Here is a 19,532-nt window from a genome sequence, read left to right as displayed (position 1 = left end):
CCCGCTTCTGTTGCTCCTCCCCGCTTCTGTTGCTCCTCCCCGCTTCTGTTGCTCCTCCCCGCTTCTATAGCTCCTCCCCGCTTCTATAGCTCCTCCCCGCTTCTGTTGCTCCTCCCCGCTTCTATAGCTCCTCCCCGCTTCTATAGCTCCTCCCCGCTTCTGTTGCTCCTCCCCGCTTCTGTAGCTCCTCCCCGCTTCTGTTGCTCCTCCCCGCTTCTGTTGCTCCTCCCCGCTTCTATAGCTCCTCCCCGCTTCTATAGCTCCTCCCCGCTTCTGTTGCTCCTCCCCGCTTCTGTAGCTCCTCCCCGCTTCTGTTGCTCCTCCCCGCTTCTATAGCTCCTCCCCGCTTCTGTTGCTCCTCCCCGCTTCTGTAGCTCCTCCCCGCTTCTGTAGCTCCTCCCCGCTTCTGTTGCTCCTCCCCGCTTCTGTAGCTCCTCCCCGCTTCTGTTGCTCCTCCCCGCTTCTATAGCTCCTCCCCGCTTCTGTTGCTCCTCCCCGCTTCTGTAGCTCCTCCCCGCTTCTATAGCTCCTCCCCGCTTCTGTTGCTCCTCCCCGCTTCTGTAGCTCCTCCCCGCTTCTGTAGCTCCTCCCCGCTTCTGTTGCTCCTCCCCGCTTCTGTAGCTCCTCCCCGCTTCTGTTGCTCCTCCCCGCTTCTGTAGCTCCTCCCCGCTTCTGTTGCTCCTCCCCGCTTCTATAGCTCCTCCCCGCTTCTGTTGCTCCTCCCCGCTTCTGTAGCTCCTCCCCGCTTCTGTAGCTCCTCCCCGCTTCTGTTGCTCCTCCCCGCTTCTGTAGCTCCTCCCCGCTTCTGTTGCTCCTCCCCGCTTCTGTAGCTCCTCCCCGCTTCTATAGCTCCTCCCCGCTTCTGTTGCTCCTCCCCGCTTCTGTTGCTCCTCCCCGCTTCTGTAGCTCCTCCCCGCTTCTGTTGCTCCTCCCCGCTTCTGTAGCTCCTCCCCGCTTCTATAGCTCCTCCCCGCTTCTGTTGCTCCTCCCCGCTTCTGTAGCTCCTCCCCGCTTCTGTAGCTCCTCCCCACTTCTGTTGCTGCTCCTCACTAGTGTTTTCATGCAGCGTGAGGGTTCCGTCTGCTCCAGGGTTTCACTTGTTTAAACATGTCCGGATTGCGCGGCGTTTTACTGGTTGTTTTTTTGCTAAATCTGTGTTATTTTGAATATTCTGATGCACAAACGCCGGCGCCGCCACCAACGTCTTCAAGTGAGTTTGTAAACTTTTTACAAGTCGAACAGTTACTTAATATGGGTTTATTACTGTAAAGTCAGGAGGCAATCACATGACTTATTGTTTCCTCATTGTACATTTTGATTGACATTTGTATCAAGTATGGAATTATAAATCAAACTTGTGTCTATATTTTATAATGTGTTTACTGTTGAGCACAATTTGAGCCAGTGACCCTAAATCCCCTCACATAGCCTGATGTTTGTACTTTACAGTTCCTTGTTCTTCAAAATCCAACACATCTTGTGGCGAATGCTTGCAGAATGTAACAGTAAGTATCCCTGCCTTTTGAATATGATCGAAATTGTTCAAATCTAATCAGACGTGTGTGTTTGTTGCAGTGCTTGTGGTGTGAACAGACAAATCAATGCGTTGAATACCCTGTGAGGAACGTTTTGCCCCCTAGAAGTGTGTGTCCTTTGAACGATGCCCGATGGGGGGTCTGTTGGGGTAAGACACGCACTGAAAGTTATTTGAAGTTAATTTCTACCAAACTATGAATTTTGTCTTCAATCCAGTCAACTTCCAGGTGTTGATCATCACCTTCTCAGTGCTGGCTGGTGTTTTGATCATCGCGGTGTTTGTGAGCTGCTACTGCTGCTGCTGCAAGTGTGAGAGAGTCGGGTGAGTCCGATGAAACATGGCTCTGGTGCACCACAGGAGCAGTGGGAGGAGAGGGGGGAACAATGGCTCTTATTCACAGTGGCTGATACAGATGTCGCCAAAAGCCGTTAGAACTTGTTGCTGGGATAAGCTCTGTAAACAAATGCATGCACAATATAAATAATTATTTATTTATAATAAACTATTTATAATAGTGTTTTTCAGACTTCCTATAAGTGATCTGTTCTTCTGTATCTACCTCTGTATCTACCTGCGTTGCACCAATGAAATTTCCCCATGTGGGACAATAAAGGATTATCTTATCTTATCTTATCTTAATGTTGCCTTTTTATGTGTTGCAGAAACAAAAAGGAAGATGCAAAAGCTGAGAGAGAGAACCGTGCGAGGACAGCCAGGCAGAAAGCGAGGTACTTTTTGTTTTGAGCTCATACAGCAGAGTCAATATCTGCTTTAACTTATTTATGTACAACTCTGCGTGTAACTTGTTTACTTACTGTAGTTCAATCACAATTAATTACAGTAAGTAATGTCATTACAATTGCATTACAATTATATGTAATGTAATTACAATTACATTACTGTTTAATTATTTATCAATAATAATAATAATAATTAGTGTTGGATGTGTTAAAGGTGTAAAGCCACACACATGACTTCAGCTGCAGATAAACCACTCTGAGGCCCAGATCAGACGCTCAGAGCAGTGTATTTGAGCCGGTTTCAACAACTTATTTGTTGTTTACTTCTCTTTGAATGGGATAAAGCATAAAAGCGCTTATTAAGCTCTCACTCTCTATTTTATTCTTAATACAGTATAGCGTAAAACACATACTTTGAAGACATACATCTACAGTAGGTGGCGGTAAATGCACCTTTTCAGTTGGCTGCCAACACCACAACAACAACAAGCACTTATTTGATCAACTTATACAATATCACAAATAAAGTAATCAAAACCTAAAATATTGTAACTTTGTTACTTTTCAAATTACTTTTTAAATGTTACTAGTAATATGTAACTAAACACTATTCATGTTTGTCTTTTGTAGAAGAACAGAAATGCAGATGAGACATGATGAAATCCGACACAAATATGGTGAGTTTCTTTTGCATTTATAGTGAATTTGAACAGTAGAATGTGATGGTGGATCAGACTATTTAAAATTAGATCATCTGTAGTAGTTTAGAAAAGAAACTGTGGCAGTTGTCAGACACGGAGCCAGTGCTGGACGTGCAGTCACTTGAAGAGGGATCGGCCCCTGGGCAAACATGACTTTCTACACAAATAAAGGAAAAGAGAAGTACTGTGGATTTGAGGAACAGCGTTACATTTTTTCACAACCCTTAGCTGCCCTTAGCAGTCACAGTCCTGCCTTACTTACTGTGAAGGAAAATTCTGCTCCCAAAGTTGTGAAAACTCATCTCGGTAAATAACCAATATACTCATAATAAAGTAAATGAGGAATTACTTTGGACCTCTGCCAACTGTGTAAAGAGTTAAAAGCTTTTCTTTATTCTTATCCCACCAAAATTGATGAAAGGAAAGCTTCTCTGTCCTGTTTATATTGATTGCTGATATATTTAATGAAAATAGTTCAAATCTCCCTCTCCCATCGGCACGTCCAAAACCCTGACTCAAAAAAACACTGCAAAAATACTCAGCAGTTCCACACAGCCCAGCAGCTCAATCTCATAGTCCTACCCTTCTTAGTGCTGACACTCTAGAAAAGAGGAAGATTTTAAGGGAAAAACGTCCAATCTCAAGAAAACACGCTCACAAGAGATGAAACCGTGCTTAAAGCTAAAAATGAAGGGTCTGTTGCCTTATTTGTATAGTTCAGTTGATAATGCAAATCACAGTACTAGTAGTATATTCTTAAAGTTTATATATAAATGACTGTAAGGCCCTCCAAATATGAACTCATCTTTATGATTTCTTGTAAAGCCCTGTGCAAATGCATAATGTATGGTGGGAAAGGGACTGCGTAATTCTTTAGGAGTTTTACTGTGTTAGAAATAAATATCCAAAACATAAATCCACAAATGTAGGGATTGGGTCCACAAACCTGCAATATTAATCTCATGTATTTAAGTATTTTCAACTGATAACAACCATGTTAAATATTGGCAGTAAATAATAAATAACAATAATAAGAGACATGCAAGCCCAACAGTGTCATCTGCTGGAGAACTGCAATCACAATCAGAAAAGGTTTATTCCCGATGTCATTGATCACAGTTTGCAAACATAAGATTTGCCTCAGCGTTAGGTGCAACATAAATCTCAGTATATAAACAGATATTCACACAAACATTTACAGACGGTCTGAAATAATGCAGAAAGTGTACAGAGTGTTGAGTATAGTTAAAGTTAGGCAGTTGTTAAGTGTTCATGAGTCCAAGAGCAGAGGGAAAGAGACTGTTGTTGTGGCGGGAGCTTCATATTCTGTAAATGTGTGTTTATATTTAAAGCAGGAGCCTAAAGATCCAACTGATCCTCTGTTTTCTCTTCTCCCTCAGGTATGGGGAGGGACGCCCCGTACTCTCGAATGAATGAACATTAAAGAAGACTATTTTCTCTGAGTGCTCTAACCACTGAGCCACTGCAGCCCCAGTGGTTATGACAGTCTTTAGACGGCCTGTGACCAAAGCTTTGTGTTTGATTGCATATGATTGTAAATGTTTTTCTGCTCAGTTGATCTGAGCGAGGCCTCGGTGGCAGAGTGATTTTGTGACTGCTACTGTCTATGTTTTATAATGTGATTATTATTTTTTAAATATGTTTCCTTTTTTCCCATTTTTAAACTGTATATAAACAGGTCTGTGCAGAGTCATTCTCAATCTACTCAGAGCAGATTCCTGGAAGTCGAAACATTTTGTTTTTCTCAAAACAGAGTCCAGATGATACGACTGATATATGTAAATAAAAACACCAAGGGTACGGGAATGTCAGTGTTCCATTTGTTTAATGTGTCTTGTCTTATGTCAGTCCAGTCCAGGGGGCCTTTTCTCCCGCTGCCAAGTACAGTCAGTCTGGTCCAAATGTATCTGTTTATTGTGTCCACGGCAGGAATTTTGAGGCCCAAGTACATGTTCTAAAATGAAGAGGGTCGGCAATGTCAAAAACAAAGAATTGTTCATTTCAGTCCAATATTTCCGAGACATTCCCAAAAACATGTGATAGTGGTTTGTATCCTGGCAACCGCAGTTTCTGCAACAGTCAGCATTTGCTTGTGAATAATGTTGCACAATGTAATTCTATGGTCCACCTCTGGGATGTAAACACTTTCACACTCTTCGTCTGTTTTTAATACATTTGTGATTATTATTGCTTTTTTGTTTGAAGCTTCTCTTGTATTCTCTACTTTTCTACAATGCACACTTCATATCCACCAAGCCAATACCCTAAACACATCCACAAATTCACAAGTTTAACTCCGATTTGATTTAATACAGTAACATTATGATCTAAGCAGCTTCACAGTAGAAGTCATTTCCTTTGTGGATCAGTGAAGTTTGTCTTTGTCGTAACTGTTGAAAGTTTTCACCTTTGAGTTGTGAGAACACTTTCACTGAAACTAACTTGAACCTCTAAAATGTTTATTTTTGTATGACTTGACTATAGCACGTTTGGCAGAATAAAAAGCACGTTGATGGTCTTTTGTTTTGTTTGGCTGAAGTGTGAGAAAACACATTGTGTTTATGCCTAAGTGGCCGCGGCTCCTTGACCTGGGGCTCTGAGGGCCCTGGGGCCCTTGTGATGCAAAGCAGTCACGGGAGTGCGCATGTGAGTGTGCGCGCTCTCGTATGCGCGCGCCCGAGAGGAGCACGTGACACATGTGGTCGAATTACATTTTAAATGTGAGTGCGCGCGCCTGCTCCAGTGAAAAGAGCCGGAGGAAGTGATAACAAGCCGCTCCGCTCAGACTGCAGCTCTCTGTGTCCAGGCGTACGCATTCACGCACAATGTCCGAGGAAAAGCCGAAGGTGAGTTCTAAAGAGCCGGAGGAGTGCGTCTGATCCATGCTTTCCCCCCTGGAGCTTTCGTGTGCCGGAGCTAACCGGGCTGGCCATGCTACATTTGAGCGGGTACACGGTGAAAACAATGGTTTGCGGACATCTGGACTTTATTTGCACTATTTCTAATACTGCATTCTTTTTCACGCATTTCTGAATGAACTATTTGTCACTGGTGCCTACAGTTGTCCTGTGGTACGCGTTGTTTCGCTCCGGGGACGGAGTGATTGTGCTAAGCACGATTTCTGTTTTCTCTTTCATTTGCGCCATTGTGGCGTTCCGTCTGCGCCACTTTGTGCTAACATGCTAAGCTAACAGCGGATGGAGCCTATATTTAGCGGCGTGCACTGCTGCTGGTCTCCACAAAGGGTGCTAAAGCGCGGGCTTGTCATCGGTGTGATGCTAATGCTAAGCGTGTGTTGTGTTGCAGGAAGGCGTGAAGACGGAGAATGACCACATTAACCTGAAGGTGGCGGGGCAGGACGGCTCTGTCGTACAGTTTAAGATCAAGAGGCACACTCCCCTCAGTAAACTCATGAAGGCGTACTGTGAACGGCAGGTATGGAGCTGTAGCTTCACTGTGGAGACTCCCACAAGTATAATTCTGTCCTTGTGTTCACCACGAGCCTCTTCTCTCCACAGGGTTTGTCTATTCGTCAGATTCGGTTTAGATTTGATGGACAGCCAATCAATGAGACGGACACACCTTCACAGGTAAGAGCCACTTTCTGCTCAGGGTTTAGAACAAGGACAGCTTTATTTTACAGTATTAGATCAGAACATTTAGATGACTTGTTTATGTTCACATATATAAAGATGGCTCATGTTTGAGGTTTAGTCTGCACATGACTGTGACCTTGGCTTGGATAGATGGGAATTCAAGGACAATAAATGGAACAAATACATTTTTTTACAGTTGGCCCATTTTTCACTTTTTTTTTGTCTTACAGTTGGAAATGGAAGATGAAGACACAATTGATGTATTTCAACAACAGACTGGAGGGGCATATTCCTAAGGCCACAGTGGACATGGAGAGACTTCACAAACTTCTTGTAATTGTGTTTTTACTTGGTTCTGGATTTCCAATTCCCTGTTCTTGTTAGAAGTAATTTTGCACTTCTGAAGAAGGCGACTTTTTCATTAGGCTCCAATTCTGAACTCTGAGAAGCAGGGTAATTTTATATCAAATTTTACTTGAATAAATGGTTTGATCAGACTGTCCAATGAAAAGGCTGCCCTTGAGGTCTATCTTTGGCATGTTCACACAACCACATGCTGAAAATATTTTGACTTTTAAAACCGTTTTAAATCTGCTGGAGCTCGGCTATTTAAGTCACTCAAATATTATTTCTGATAAACATTGCCAGCATAACTATTCTGTATGTTTTGGTTTAAACTACTTTTAAAATCCTTTATGTATTCATGTCTTGAACATCTGTTGAAAGCTTGTGGTGTGAATGAATGGATTACCTCAACTATGTCAATTGAAATTTATCTAGTAAATAAAGTGTTTTGGACCAAATGGGCAGTGTTATGTCTATGCTGTTTCAGAGATGCATCAGGTGCAGATTGTGTCCAATTGTCCTAAAATATTCCATTAACTCGTGCTTTTAGAAACCTGTCTTTAGGTATAGATTTAAATCATGTTGGTTTTGGAGGTGACCCTTAAAAGCCATACTTTTTGTATATTGTTTGTTCCATTATTTTGAACAATAAATAGTTTGTTACTCAATCTTTTCTATCATGCGTTTGTGCCTCATTATGGGACGTTGAGTCTAGTGGAATATTTCTTGGCCCTTTACTGACGTTTCAGATTTTTATCTTGGGCCTACAAAAGGTCAGCTTCTAATTTGTCTATAATAAAGGCTTACAGTAACTTTTCTGCGATTTACTCTTGTCCACAAGAGGGCGCACTTAAAGAGGTCAGTTGCTTACAAATCTCAATGATCCAGCTACACTACATGACCAACTCCTGCTCTAAAAGCTTGATTTTATAGAAAAAGTAGCACTAGACCTCAAAAACCAAAACACTGCAAATTAAAATAAGTCCCGTTTTGTCCAAAGTTTGTCAAATTTGTCACAGGTCACAATGTCCTTCCCCCCATTTGTCATTGATCCTTGATCGTTGGTAATGTCTGTGTCATCCTTTTCTTTGTGATTGCCTTTTTTTTCCTACCGCCAAATGTACGTTCAAAATTAGGCATGTCCGAACCATGGGCCGGGGGCCAAATGCGGCCTTACCAAACAAATAGACTGTTTTACACTGCCTGTTCAAAAAAAGTATGGGATAAGAGTCCATTTTTCAAGGCCATTTCTTATAGTGGAGAAAAGAGGAGTGTAGGTTTTGTCCAAGGTTGTAGACAATTCTTTATGGAGGATTACACCTAAATTGAAAAGATTATTTTTGTCATTTAATTTTTGGTACATTTAATTTGTATCCAGACATTAGACCAATATTCTGAAGACATTTCTGGTACTATCCAAGATGGCTCAGCAGAAGGATTCCCTGGTGTTTTGGTGCACTTTGTTTTGTCTAGTTTTGTGCTCAAATTGTGTCAGCCTGCTCTTACAGCCGCGAAGAGCTCTTAACTATCAGAACTACAACTCCTACAAGGCAGTGTGAGCAGGCTCTTTTGGAAATCCAACCCCTGAAAAGCTGCTGGGCCAGACGATGTCTCTCCAGCCAATTTAAGACACTGTGCAGAAGAACTGACTCCCGTCTTCACTGACATGTTTAACACCTTCCTGGAGTCATGCCATGTCCCAGGCTGCTTCAAGTCGTCCATCATTGTCCCTGTCCCCAAGAAGCCCCGGATCACTTGACTTAAAGGCGCGATGGACGATTTTTCGGCGATTTGAGAACACAGGCGGAAATGCGAATGCGCACTCCCCCGTGCGGACTCATACAACACACACGTAGGTTTGTTTATCAGTGCGACGGATCACATTACATCTCTCGTCTCCCGTAGATTTCCGTCTTCTTCTGAGACAGATCAAACAGTCTTTCTCCGTCTTCATTTTGCCCCGTACACTGAGGGAACTGTATTATGATAGATGAATGCGCTGTGGGGACGAGCCACACGAGGCTGCAGGTGAGCTGTAAATGCGTTTTATGATTGATACGTGGCAGGACTAATCGGCGGTCCACGCCATGAGATTTGGGCCAAAAAAATCGTCCATTCAACCTTTAATGACTACAGACCTGTGGAGCTGTTGTCTGTAGTCATGAGGTCATTTGAGTGCATGGGCCTCCCCCACCTCAAGTCCTTCACATCCCCCCGACTGGACCCCCTGCAGTTCGCCTACAGAGCCAACAGGTCTGTGGACGACGCCATCAATCTGGCACTCCACTTCATCTTGCAGCATCTGGACTCCTCGGGAACCTATGCCAGGATCCTGTTTGTGGACTTCAGCTCTGCATTCAACACCATCCTCCCTGCTCTGCTCCAGGACAAGCTCTCCCAGCTCAACGTGCCTGACTCCACCTGCAGGTGGATCACTGACTTCCTGACGGATCGGCAGGAGCACTCCCCTGATTTTCTCCCTGTACACAAACTGCTAAACCTCCAGCCACAACTCCGTAAAACTGATACATTTTGTGGACGACACCACCCTCATCGGGCTCATCTCCGACGGGGATGAGTTCAACGCCCAGAAAACAGTAGAGGTGATCTTGGACTTCAGGAAAGTCACAGCCAACCAGCCTCCCTCACCTTGACAGACCCCACCATCACCACTGTGGAATCCTTCCGCTTTCTCAGCATCATCATCACTCGGGACCTCAAGTGGGAGCTCACCATCGGCTCCCTCATCAAGAAGGCCCAGCAGAGGACGTACTTCCTGCAGCAGCTGAGGAAAGCCAAGCTGCCAGGGGAGATGATGGTGCAGTTCTACACGGCCATCATCAAGTCCATCCTCACCTCCTCCACCATGTGGTACGCACGAGCCACAAGTGTGTGTGTGTGTGTGTGTATTTTCATATTCACACAAATGTTGTATTTCATTTGTAACTTCATTTTCCCATTTCAATATAAAATATAAAATAAAATAACCATCAAGCTCTCTGACATAAAGAGATAATTTTCAATGTAGATACATTGATACATAGATACATACTTGGGTTTGATGATTCACTCTCCTCTTCACAGTCTGCCTGGTGAAGCTCTGCAGAGTGTGGACCTCTCCTCTCCAAAAGGTCCCGTCTTATCCAACGGGTTCAACTTAGACCTAGCAAGATTATTAACAGTTGCTGTAGTTGTTATGCCCCCCAAATTTCTCATATCCTAATAATTTCTGCAGGTGCACTTGGCTTGCATTCATTGTCACCACAAGGGGGCGTCGCTCCACTAGCTCACTGGTTCAGAACATGGTCACAGAGCTATTGTTCGGACTCAGAGTGGATCATCCCGCCCAGAACAAAATAGTCTTTTATGTGGATTTGGCTTGGACTTCCAAAAACCACAAGAACGTGTGATCATTTATCAACTATGTGAAATAACATCAGAAAACGGAAAATCTTTAGCAGACGTCTGAAACTTTGGTTGAAATCAAAATAAGTTTTATTGCCATAGGAAATTTCAATAGGAACATGGAATAACAAGCGTATAATATGATAAAATGCATACAAATGAAGGAGAAAATGCGGCAGACTTAATCACTTTTAACATGAGCAGGGGAGGTCAGGTCAGTCAGCTGCCTTGTGCACCCTCAGCTCTGGTTAACCACAGCATCCCCTCTGTTTGCAGCGGGGAGTGAACCAGGCCTTTGTGCATCTGGACAACCTCTGATCATCTCCAGGGCAATGCTTCATGATGTCAGCCTGCTGCCTGTTGTGCGTAATCTGGTCTCCACCCTGTGAACACGGATCACATTACATCCCCTTGTGGCGTATTGAGAATCTCCAACAACATTGTGGTGGAGACATGGTGCGCTGTGATTAAGTTTTTGTCCAATGTTAGAAATATTACAAAAGAAAAGAAAAGAAAAGGTTGTGAAAAGACCTTGCCTTTGCGTCCTTGAACTTTTTCCACCCTTTTCCATCAAGGGCCACAAACTATAACAAAGATAAAGCACACAGGCTGGTCAGAACAGTAAAGACTTCAAATATGGGTGCATTTAAAGGTGTACTATGTGACTTTTATTGTGTGGACCTTAAACTTGCATGTCTCATCATACAAAGCAATAAACGTCCAGCTAGGTCAGGGGTGGGCAAACTACTTTTTGCCCTCAGGCATCTGTCTGCACTTGTATCCTTAATAAATATGACGTGAAATGAATTAAAGAATAGATTCAATAGCTTATATTTGACAGAAAAGTGATATTCTATTTGATATTTAATTTTTGGGATTTTTTTTTTTTCACATCAATGATCGCGGGCCGGCCTCCGCTACTTGCCTGGATTCGAATATGGCCTTCGGAGGAAAATAATTGCCCACCTCTGATCTAGGTAGTTTATCAGCTGCCAGATTTTATTTTTTTAACTTCAGTACAGCAGTAAAAACATACTAACCAATGGGCCAATTAACCAGAAAGTTTGAGGACCCAGAAAAAAATGTCTGAGGGCAACATTAAGCCCCCGGGCCTACAGTTTGGCCATGTTTGGTCCAGTCTAAACTCGTTGTGACTCACTTTACTCAACTGATCTGTACAAACTAAACCAATTACTCACTCTATTTCCCAATTCTGATGAGGCATGGGGCACAGGACAGGGGCAACATGAGGCCCCCCTTTCACAACAAACTCAAACTACCACAATGCAACACACACACACACACACACACACACAGGCAATCTGGTCTCCTTAGCTACGGCTTTAGGAGGGAGCTGCCCCAAGAAGAAGAAGAAGAAGAAGAAGAAGAAGAAGAAGAAGGAGCAGGGGAAGAAGGAGTGGGAGGCTTTACCCCCTCAAAGAGCTCATTGTGGGGTGGGCTGAGTGTGTGTGGACCCCTCCGCTTTAACTAGCTGGTCAGCGGTGGCCGGATTACCCTCCACACACACACACACACACACACACACACACACACACACAAACACACACACTTGGAGGAGGACCGCTCACCGTGAATCATGCTCGTCGTCATTACTACCGGCGGGGAGTGGAGCCGAAATTGTGCAAGATGCGGATAACTAACTAAGTGCGCCTCCAGGTCCGCGGAGAGCCACAAGTTTCCCCGTCAGGGTTCTTGCCGTGGGTGAAGATCATGCCTCGCCGGAGACTCGTCGCGACCCGCCGCGTCCGGGCTCACGTGTGCTTTATGTTGGAGACGAAGTATAACCGGGATTAACGACAAGCGCGCGCCTGTGACGGGGAAAGCAAAAGGAAAACTACAAACATCGGATAGTTCTGATTGCCTTTTTTATTTTTATTTTTTTGAAGTGCCAATTCTGCTTTAGATTTGCAGCTTTTTGAAAACTTGTTGTTGGTTGGAAGCGGCTTGACGAGGAGCCATGGGGAACGCGGGCAGCATGGACCAACACACGGACTTCAGGGGACACAATATGCCCCTGAAACTGCCCATGCCAGACCCGGGGGAGCTAGAGGAAAGATTCGCGATCGTTTTGGTAAGAATTTTCAATCATGTGGCGCTTGTTTCATTGTGGACGGGGTCGTTGGTGTGGCTGGGCACGCTCGGCTGGACCGTCCTGGGATGGGACAGCTGTAGGGCACGAGCTCTTGTGACCATCACGCCTCATTCTTTGTTGGCAGCAAATGGACTATGCAAACAAACTACTGCTACACAGATGTTTCCACGGTTCTTGCGTTATTACCACGTAACAACAATAAAAAAAACAATGATTGGGTGTAAAAGTACCACATTGTAATGGGAATTCATGTGCGTAATTTGGCCTTGTGGTCATTTTTGTTGAAAATTCCTTGCGCGTGTCGTTGGCAAACGGTATTACGGTGTTTTATTTGCTTTATTGCAGCCTTTATCTTCATTTATGAGTCACTGCTGGTGCTCAAAGTATGATCCTTTGAGACATCTGGCCCATTATAAACTGTCAATAACTGGCACCATCTCCCAAGTACCTTTCTCAATTTACCAAATTCTTTATCCCACTCAGTCTGATCACATTGCATTGGCCCACTTCTTAGACACACAAGCATGAAGCACAGACTGGTATTGTTAAACATTAACAGCTTTTTAATAATGCAGATTTAATGCTGATCAGGAGGAGTCCCTGAACAGTGCTGCCTTGTTGCTGGAGAGAGAAGGAACATAGAAGAACAGTGAAGTCAGACAGTTGGGCTGAAATTTGAGAGGCTCTAAAATGTGGGTCAAACGTGTGATTGTCGTCTGCTCTCATAAACATTATAGCATTAACTTCTGGAGGAATTTTAACGTGATCAGACTTGTGAATATACTTTGTTTTGCATGTTCGTATGGAAAGCAAAACTGATCTGAAGCTTTAAATCAGATGTTCGAGACGATTTGAAAGTTGTTGACTACAGACATTTGTGAATAATTCAAAGTATCACTATGTAACTTTTCTGGTTGAGGGTCTGCGACTTGTTTGTTTCCACGGAGATGATATTACTTTGCCTGGAACTTGTACAAATTCTCACCAGATTCCACATTTTTAGGACTTTGTGCTTCTTTCATGTGCAACTATCACTCATAGTTTTAAACATATATAATGTAGCTTTCATTTATTCAATAACAAACATTTTAATTGCGCAAAAGTAACTGGAAAACATACATACAGCGTTGCCTCTCCATAGATCTGATCTATAACTTGACCTGACGACTCCACCAGCTTGTCTCCTCTGTTTAATACTGTACTGTGTAACATTTTTAATAGTTCTTTATCTTGATTTTCTATTGCATGTTTCTATTCTTCTGCTGTTCTTGAACTAGAATCTCTCCAACAAATAATGGGTCGATTATCTTATTATCTTATATTGTATTCCAGTCAACGCCATAACTATGGAGACAAGAAGCGGGCAGACCATCCACCAAAATGTTGCATAGTGCACCTTAAAGTTATTATATATTAATGTAAAGGAAATTGTGTTCAATCTTGATATTACAGCTCTAATATTGGTCATAACCATAACCAGCCAGTGTCTTCTACATTCTGTTTAAACGCAGAAGGGTCTGGAATAGGACAATAGAGGGGCTTCATAAAACTCTCCTAACTTGGGACGGTCCAACCACTGGCTCAAATCTGCAGCACGTGTCTCTCAAATGCGCAAAATATCTCCTCTCAAATATTCTTGTGGCATTCAGAACTAAATATATAACTTTTAGAGTTTAGTGCTTTAGATGTTTCATTGGTTAATCATTGGAAATCGGGGCGGCAGGATATGATTCCAGACCAAAACATCTTTCAGGGGACTTTGGGTGTTGAGACAAATGGAAGAAGTGCCATGTAAGATAGTGACTTCATCCAACACGTTTCTAAAGCTGCCTGGGTTGGATGCGTTTAGGGGTCAGTTGTTAAAATGTTATCTTTAAACACTGATTAAGCCTTATAATGCTGGTAGAAAAACAGCCATTCCTAAATAATTTATTGAACTCCTGTCAGTTATCATAAGCTTGCATTTTACATTTTACCACGCAACTTCACATATCATCAAAATACATATTCATTTCCAATATTTTATACCAAATAATGGGTTTAGATCCTCCTCGTTATCGTGTATACAGCATGATGACCTTGTTTAAGCCTTGGCTCTGTTCTCGTACCATCTACACTGGGATATTGTGGTCTTACACGTATCTATTTTGGAAGCCAGTTCTTCTTTTTTAGGTGGCACAGATCTTTTAGCCCGTAAGCCCATTAAAAAAAGCAGATCACGTCGAGGTAGCAGCGTGCTTGGGTGTGATTGCCGCTTGTCCCGCTCTGATTAATAAGACAGTCATGACAAAAAAACGCGCAGATTGATTGTGACTGTGAGGTAATGATTGTTGACGTCGCTCCGTTGAAGGATTTAGCCGTTCTCTATTGTCAAAGCTGCTCCTGCCGTCACCTGCACGCGTCCCACTTGTGGACTTAAATCCTTTTATAAACTGTCAGCGAAGTGACAGTGAAATACAATTTGTTGTTCAGTGAGTTAATCCTCATTACTGTCAAATGAAAGGAGCATGAACGTGAGTGACTGCTTTGGAGAGGACGTAGATGCCAATGAACTACTTCCATGACAAATTTACTTTATAATCTTTGCAGTATTGTGTGTGCGCCTTATTGATATGTGACTAGCTTGATTCTTGATACCACAGAGATGATAAAAATGCTCTTTTTAGGTCAAGGTTTTAGACAATAGACTGACATTTCCAACCCAAAATAATAATACGTTATATTTGACATTGTGGTCTTATTCTAGCTCTGATAAAGCTCAATATAATTTTAAAACTGTTCAAGAAAGGTCACATATTTTCCTGTTATTGTGATTTTTGTGTGTGGCTGTACTTCAAATGAGTATGTACTAGTTTTATTATAAATTACTATCTGAATTTCTACTCTTTTGACAAGCCTCTATGCGACAACAGTATTTCCATAATTCCTTATCATTTAATTTTTAGCAAACTCTCTATATTTTTGTTAATTTGATAGAAACCGAGCCACTTTCTAGTCACTGACAACAAACAACGCAGATAGTGAATATGTTTCCTAAAATAGAAAGTCAAATGAGACCAGCTTCACGTATAATCAGTGTGCAGGATCAGTGGCCCGTTAATGCACTAAAACATTTCGTTCTGCTCGCTAAATGCACCAGCATCAATTGCAGTAATCGGTAGTGTGTGCGCTGTCAGAAAAGTCTGTTTGTGTTGCATGTCAGTCACACTCTCCCTCTCTCCCATGATGCATAGCTTTTGCTCTTAGCATGGAAGAACCCGCAGCATTAGCAGAGTTTAGCTTATAATGGCAGCGTTTAGTGTTATTTACCGCTACCCAAACCAGAATGTGTCCAGTGGCGGCCGGCACTATTGATCGTCTGAGTGAGTGTCTTTGGGTCACTCAGATGATGACCTCACTACAGCCATAGTCGCACACCATTAAAGAGAGTCCGGCAGTTAATGCTTCTCTGCAACTATCACTCATAGTTTTATATTGCTTAAACATTGAACATTACTGCCGTCTTAGCAGCTACAATGTTTGAAGTAAGTCTTATTTAATAAAACGCAATGTTTATAAGCCAATAAAAGTGATTCAAAGATAATAAAATGTAATGTCTATAGCTCTGAGTCAGCTACCAAAGTTCTGCCCGTGGCATTTTAAAGCTAAATATTTGTCTTGTTATTGCTCAGCATTGTGTGTTATGTTGTACAATCATTTTATACCTCATTTGAGGGTTTTGGTACATTTTTGTAGTTTGAAGGTTGTTTAGAAGTGAAAGTATGTTGCAGATTTTGAAAGTTCTCTTTAAATCCTATTCATGTGTTTCAGCTTCCTGTTGTAGGCATATGCAACATTTTGAGGACTTTCCCCCTGTTTAGAATCTGTTTTTAGTTAAGTGTTTATCACTGGCAATTCAATTCAATTTGTTTCGTAATGTCCAAAAGCACAACAGCAGTTGCCTCAAAGGACGACAGTGAAATAGAATGCGGATTAAACAATGTTCACAGGAAATAAGCAAATGGATAAATGTCCCAGCATCCCCTGTCCTTAGGCCCTCCTTTCCGGCACGGAAAAACTACAAAAAACCCAGTGGGAAAAATAGAAACCTCGGGGAGAACCACAGTGAAGGAGAGATCCTGCTCCCACAGACGGACAAGCTGCAGATGGTCCAGGACTGACACGCTTCCATTTGCAGATGGACTGTGGAGTCAGAAACACTCAGGAGGAGAGAGGGTGCTTCATCTAGCAAAGCCAAGCAGATGAAGAGCATCCGGATCTACAAGTCAGGGTCATGAGATGGGGCATCTGAGGTCACTGGAGCAGTATCAGAAGTGTCTGAAACAGTAGCACTCCCCAAGAGGTGAACTAAAATGTTAAATATTGTTGATAGGAAAAGTAGGAGGAAGCAGAGGATAGTGCTCAAGCTGCCATATAAGTAAATCTAAATGTTCATATGGCTGTGAAGTTCAAATTAACTTTACTTTATAAGTCAGAAAGTTTGATTACATAAAGCTGCTCACATATTGAGGAGTCACCAGTCACTGCCCTGGAGACTCCCCCCCCTCTGCTCGCCATGTTATCAACACTTTACACGATCGATGGATTGAGGTGCTGTGGATCAGTTCTCCAAAATCACAGAGGGTTCCAACCTTTTCTAGTCCGTATTCAGATATAAACGATCAATCGGACTGCAGCCGGACAAATGTAGCTGCCCCTCCTCCCGCATAAAGACCCGGAAGCTAGCGGGGGTGGACAGGCAGGTAAACATTAGGGCTGTAGTCCATTAAAGACATTCTAGGTCGACTAAAACATGTCGTGTCGATCGATAAGTCGACTAAAGGGGACAGCAGCAGGAAACTGGCTAAAAGTCTCAAACCCTTTCAGGATCTGGATGTATATTTAACCAAACTGCACTCACAAGACCACAACTTTAAGTAAGTAAGTAAGTAAGTAAGTAAGTAAGTAAGTAAGTACATTTTATTTGTATAGCACCTTTCACAAACAGAAGTCACAAAGTGCTTCACAAAAACACAGAGTAAAAACACAAAGAACTTACAGTGAGCAATACACAAACAACAATATACAATCAAATCCGTCCCTAAAGCAACTGTAATTAAATGCCAAACCCCCAAAACGATTCACACAGGAAAGTACTAGTAAACCATGCATTTACATACAGTATATCTACAGCTTAAACTAATGATTCACTCCCAAGTCTTCACTCAAGGCATTTTCTGCTTTTGTCCTACTTAAATCCTTTTGATCAAATCATTCGTCAAATTTGGGTTGACTAAAACACCATTGACTGATTAATCGACTTAACGACTAACATTACTGGACAACATTACAACGTGGCATCAAGTACCGCGACGGCGTCCGCGGTGAAAGGTGGTCACCGCTGGACGACGAGGACACGGCCTTCATGCTGACCCGACTGAAGGAACTGGAGGATCTGTGCTGTTTGGACGGCAACGGCCCTGACCCCGCCCCATGTCGACCAGGAGTTGCCTGTTTGAATCGATTGATACTCTCGGACGTAAACTCAGGTGGAACTGGGTCGACCGGTTTGGGGGGGAAAGACTTTTTGAGAGAGTTTTTTAGCGCTGTCCGGTCCAGATATTACACAAAACCAACTATTCTGTACAGGAATAGTTATAGAGGCGTGTATCACTTCCCTGGATGAAAAAAAACAAAAAACAACTCTTGGTTCAAAGGCTGAGTAGGCTTTTTCCACTAAATGAAAAGCTCCCATTGAAGTGTGTGTCTCATGAGTCCCCGGGGCCCAGGGCTGATCTTTGAAACAGACTTAAGCTAATTGTAATGCAAGGCCTCGGCTGCGATAAAAGGGTCTAATTTACACCATGTGACCTTGGTTTTTGAGTGCAGTGTGTTTGGGTGAGTTTTTTTAAAGTAATGAATAGAGAATAATCTTACAAAGTCTGCTTTCATTATTAAATTAAACTCAGGGATTGAAAAGAATGCTTTATGTATGTATTCACTTTAGCCGTAGCAACCTGTAGCATCTTCTTGTAGGATTACTCTGTTTCATAGTGTTCATTTGCAACATGCTAAATGTTTAATGAATTCAATCAGGAAAACTAGAAAATGAAGCAATTTTGGTAATTACGATTGGATTTGCAATTTATGTTTGAATAGTTTGTTCGAAGTTCACTTTCTAAACATCCAGGAGCAATAACATTTAAGCGAAGACTGAAAATATTCAGAACTTATACTAGGGTCCCATGCATGTCAGAACATGTTTGTAGAAGTCATTCAAATTTTGATTCTAAAACCTGTTAGTCGCTCGTTTTTAGAATCCAGATTGATTTTCCTGTGTTACATTTGTAGCTGACATATCGCAAAACAAAAACACAATTACGCAGTGTACTCAAATCCACACGAACATCCCACTGGATCAATTTTCTCCTCTTTTATTGCCCAATCAATCAAACGCCAAGTGTAAGAGGGCGAGCGGCGTGTCTGAAAATGGCAGTTTTGTCTCTTAAGTGCATCTCTGGTCGGTGGGTCACATGTGCTGCACATGCGCTCCACACTGAACCACAGCATGACTCTGTGCAACAGGAATGCAGCGTCTCATGTCTGACTCAGCTAGATCCAACGTATAGGACCATCGCATGCTTCCGACTCCAGTGCTATTCAAATATGCAGGGTTCAATTAGTTGTGTGAAAATGGCATATGGGAACTGAAGGCTTAGCGTTTGTTGTCGTAGCTGCTCTTCTCCATAGTCCACCCAGATTACGTGTAAGCCTCTTTGGTTAAAGGGCTAGTGGGGGGCTTCAGACAGGTTGACCCTTTTCAAGATGCTGTACTTGAAATGTACCCCCTGGATTAATTATGAGGATCCGCCTGCCATGTTTCCTTAGAACGTAATATATCACATTGACAAATTCAAGCTTTAGTAAAGTGCACAGTGATGGTTTTAACTGTAATGGCTTCTTCTCGAGACAATTAATCATATTCTTTTTAGGGATTATTGAAAGGAACTTGTCTGAAGGTTGAGTTGAATACTAATACATTTAAAGTCAAGGCAGGAGAAAATAGACATTTTTAGAATAGTGAGTAGATAATTT

The 19,532-nt window shown here is 42.6% G+C and overlaps 3 protein-coding genes across 6 annotated transcripts in view; all 3 read left to right on the top strand.

The window, feature by feature from the left end:
• Positions 1–1,060: 1,060 nt before the first annotated feature.
• On the top strand, positions 1,061–4,563 carry pttg1ipb (PTTG1 interacting protein b). The gene is given in 8 exon segments (XM_072444022.1): positions 1,061–1,079; positions 1,082–1,210; positions 1,450–1,505; positions 1,576–1,684; positions 1,753–1,858; positions 2,200–2,265; positions 2,908–2,954; positions 4,379–4,563. Coding segments are annotated over 8 exon segments (576 nt in total). The 3' UTR covers positions 4,423–4,563.
• Positions 4,564–5,662: 1,099 nt separating this feature from the next.
• On the top strand, positions 5,663–7,404 carry sumo3b (small ubiquitin like modifier 3b). The gene is made up of 4 exons (XM_072444367.1): positions 5,663–5,845; positions 6,306–6,434; positions 6,518–6,589; positions 6,826–7,404. Exons 1-4 carry the CDS (start codon positions 5,825–5,827, stop codon positions 6,889–6,891), a joined length of 288 nt encoding a protein of 95 aa, XP_072300468.1. The 5' UTR covers positions 5,663–5,824; the 3' UTR covers positions 6,892–7,404.
• A 4,849-nt stretch (positions 7,405–12,253) lies between these two features.
• Positions 12,254–19,532, top strand: part of LOC140359441 (formin-like protein 2) — a 71,967-nt gene continuing 64,688 nt past the window's right edge. For 2 of the 4 annotated variants that reach the window (XM_072444369.1, XM_072444372.1), the window contains exon 1: positions 12,254–12,437. In XM_072444369.1, coding sequence (XP_072300470.1) covers positions 12,324–12,437 — 114 coding nt within the window. In that variant the 5' untranslated portion in view covers positions 12,254–12,323. The remainder of the gene's footprint in view (positions 12,438–19,532) is intronic. The other 2 variants (XM_072444368.1, XM_072444370.1) reach the window with 2 other exon arrangements.

This window comes from Eucyclogobius newberryi, unplaced genomic scaffold (assembly GCF_026437365.1).
Source record: "Eucyclogobius newberryi isolate DKJ021-1_F unplaced genomic scaffold, fEucNew1.0.hap1 SCAF_14, whole genome shotgun sequence".
In the NCBI taxonomy this organism is placed as follows: domain Eukaryota; kingdom Metazoa; phylum Chordata; class Actinopteri; order Gobiiformes; family Gobiidae; genus Eucyclogobius; species Eucyclogobius newberryi.
This window is presented reverse-complemented; position numbering and strand designations above follow the sequence as displayed.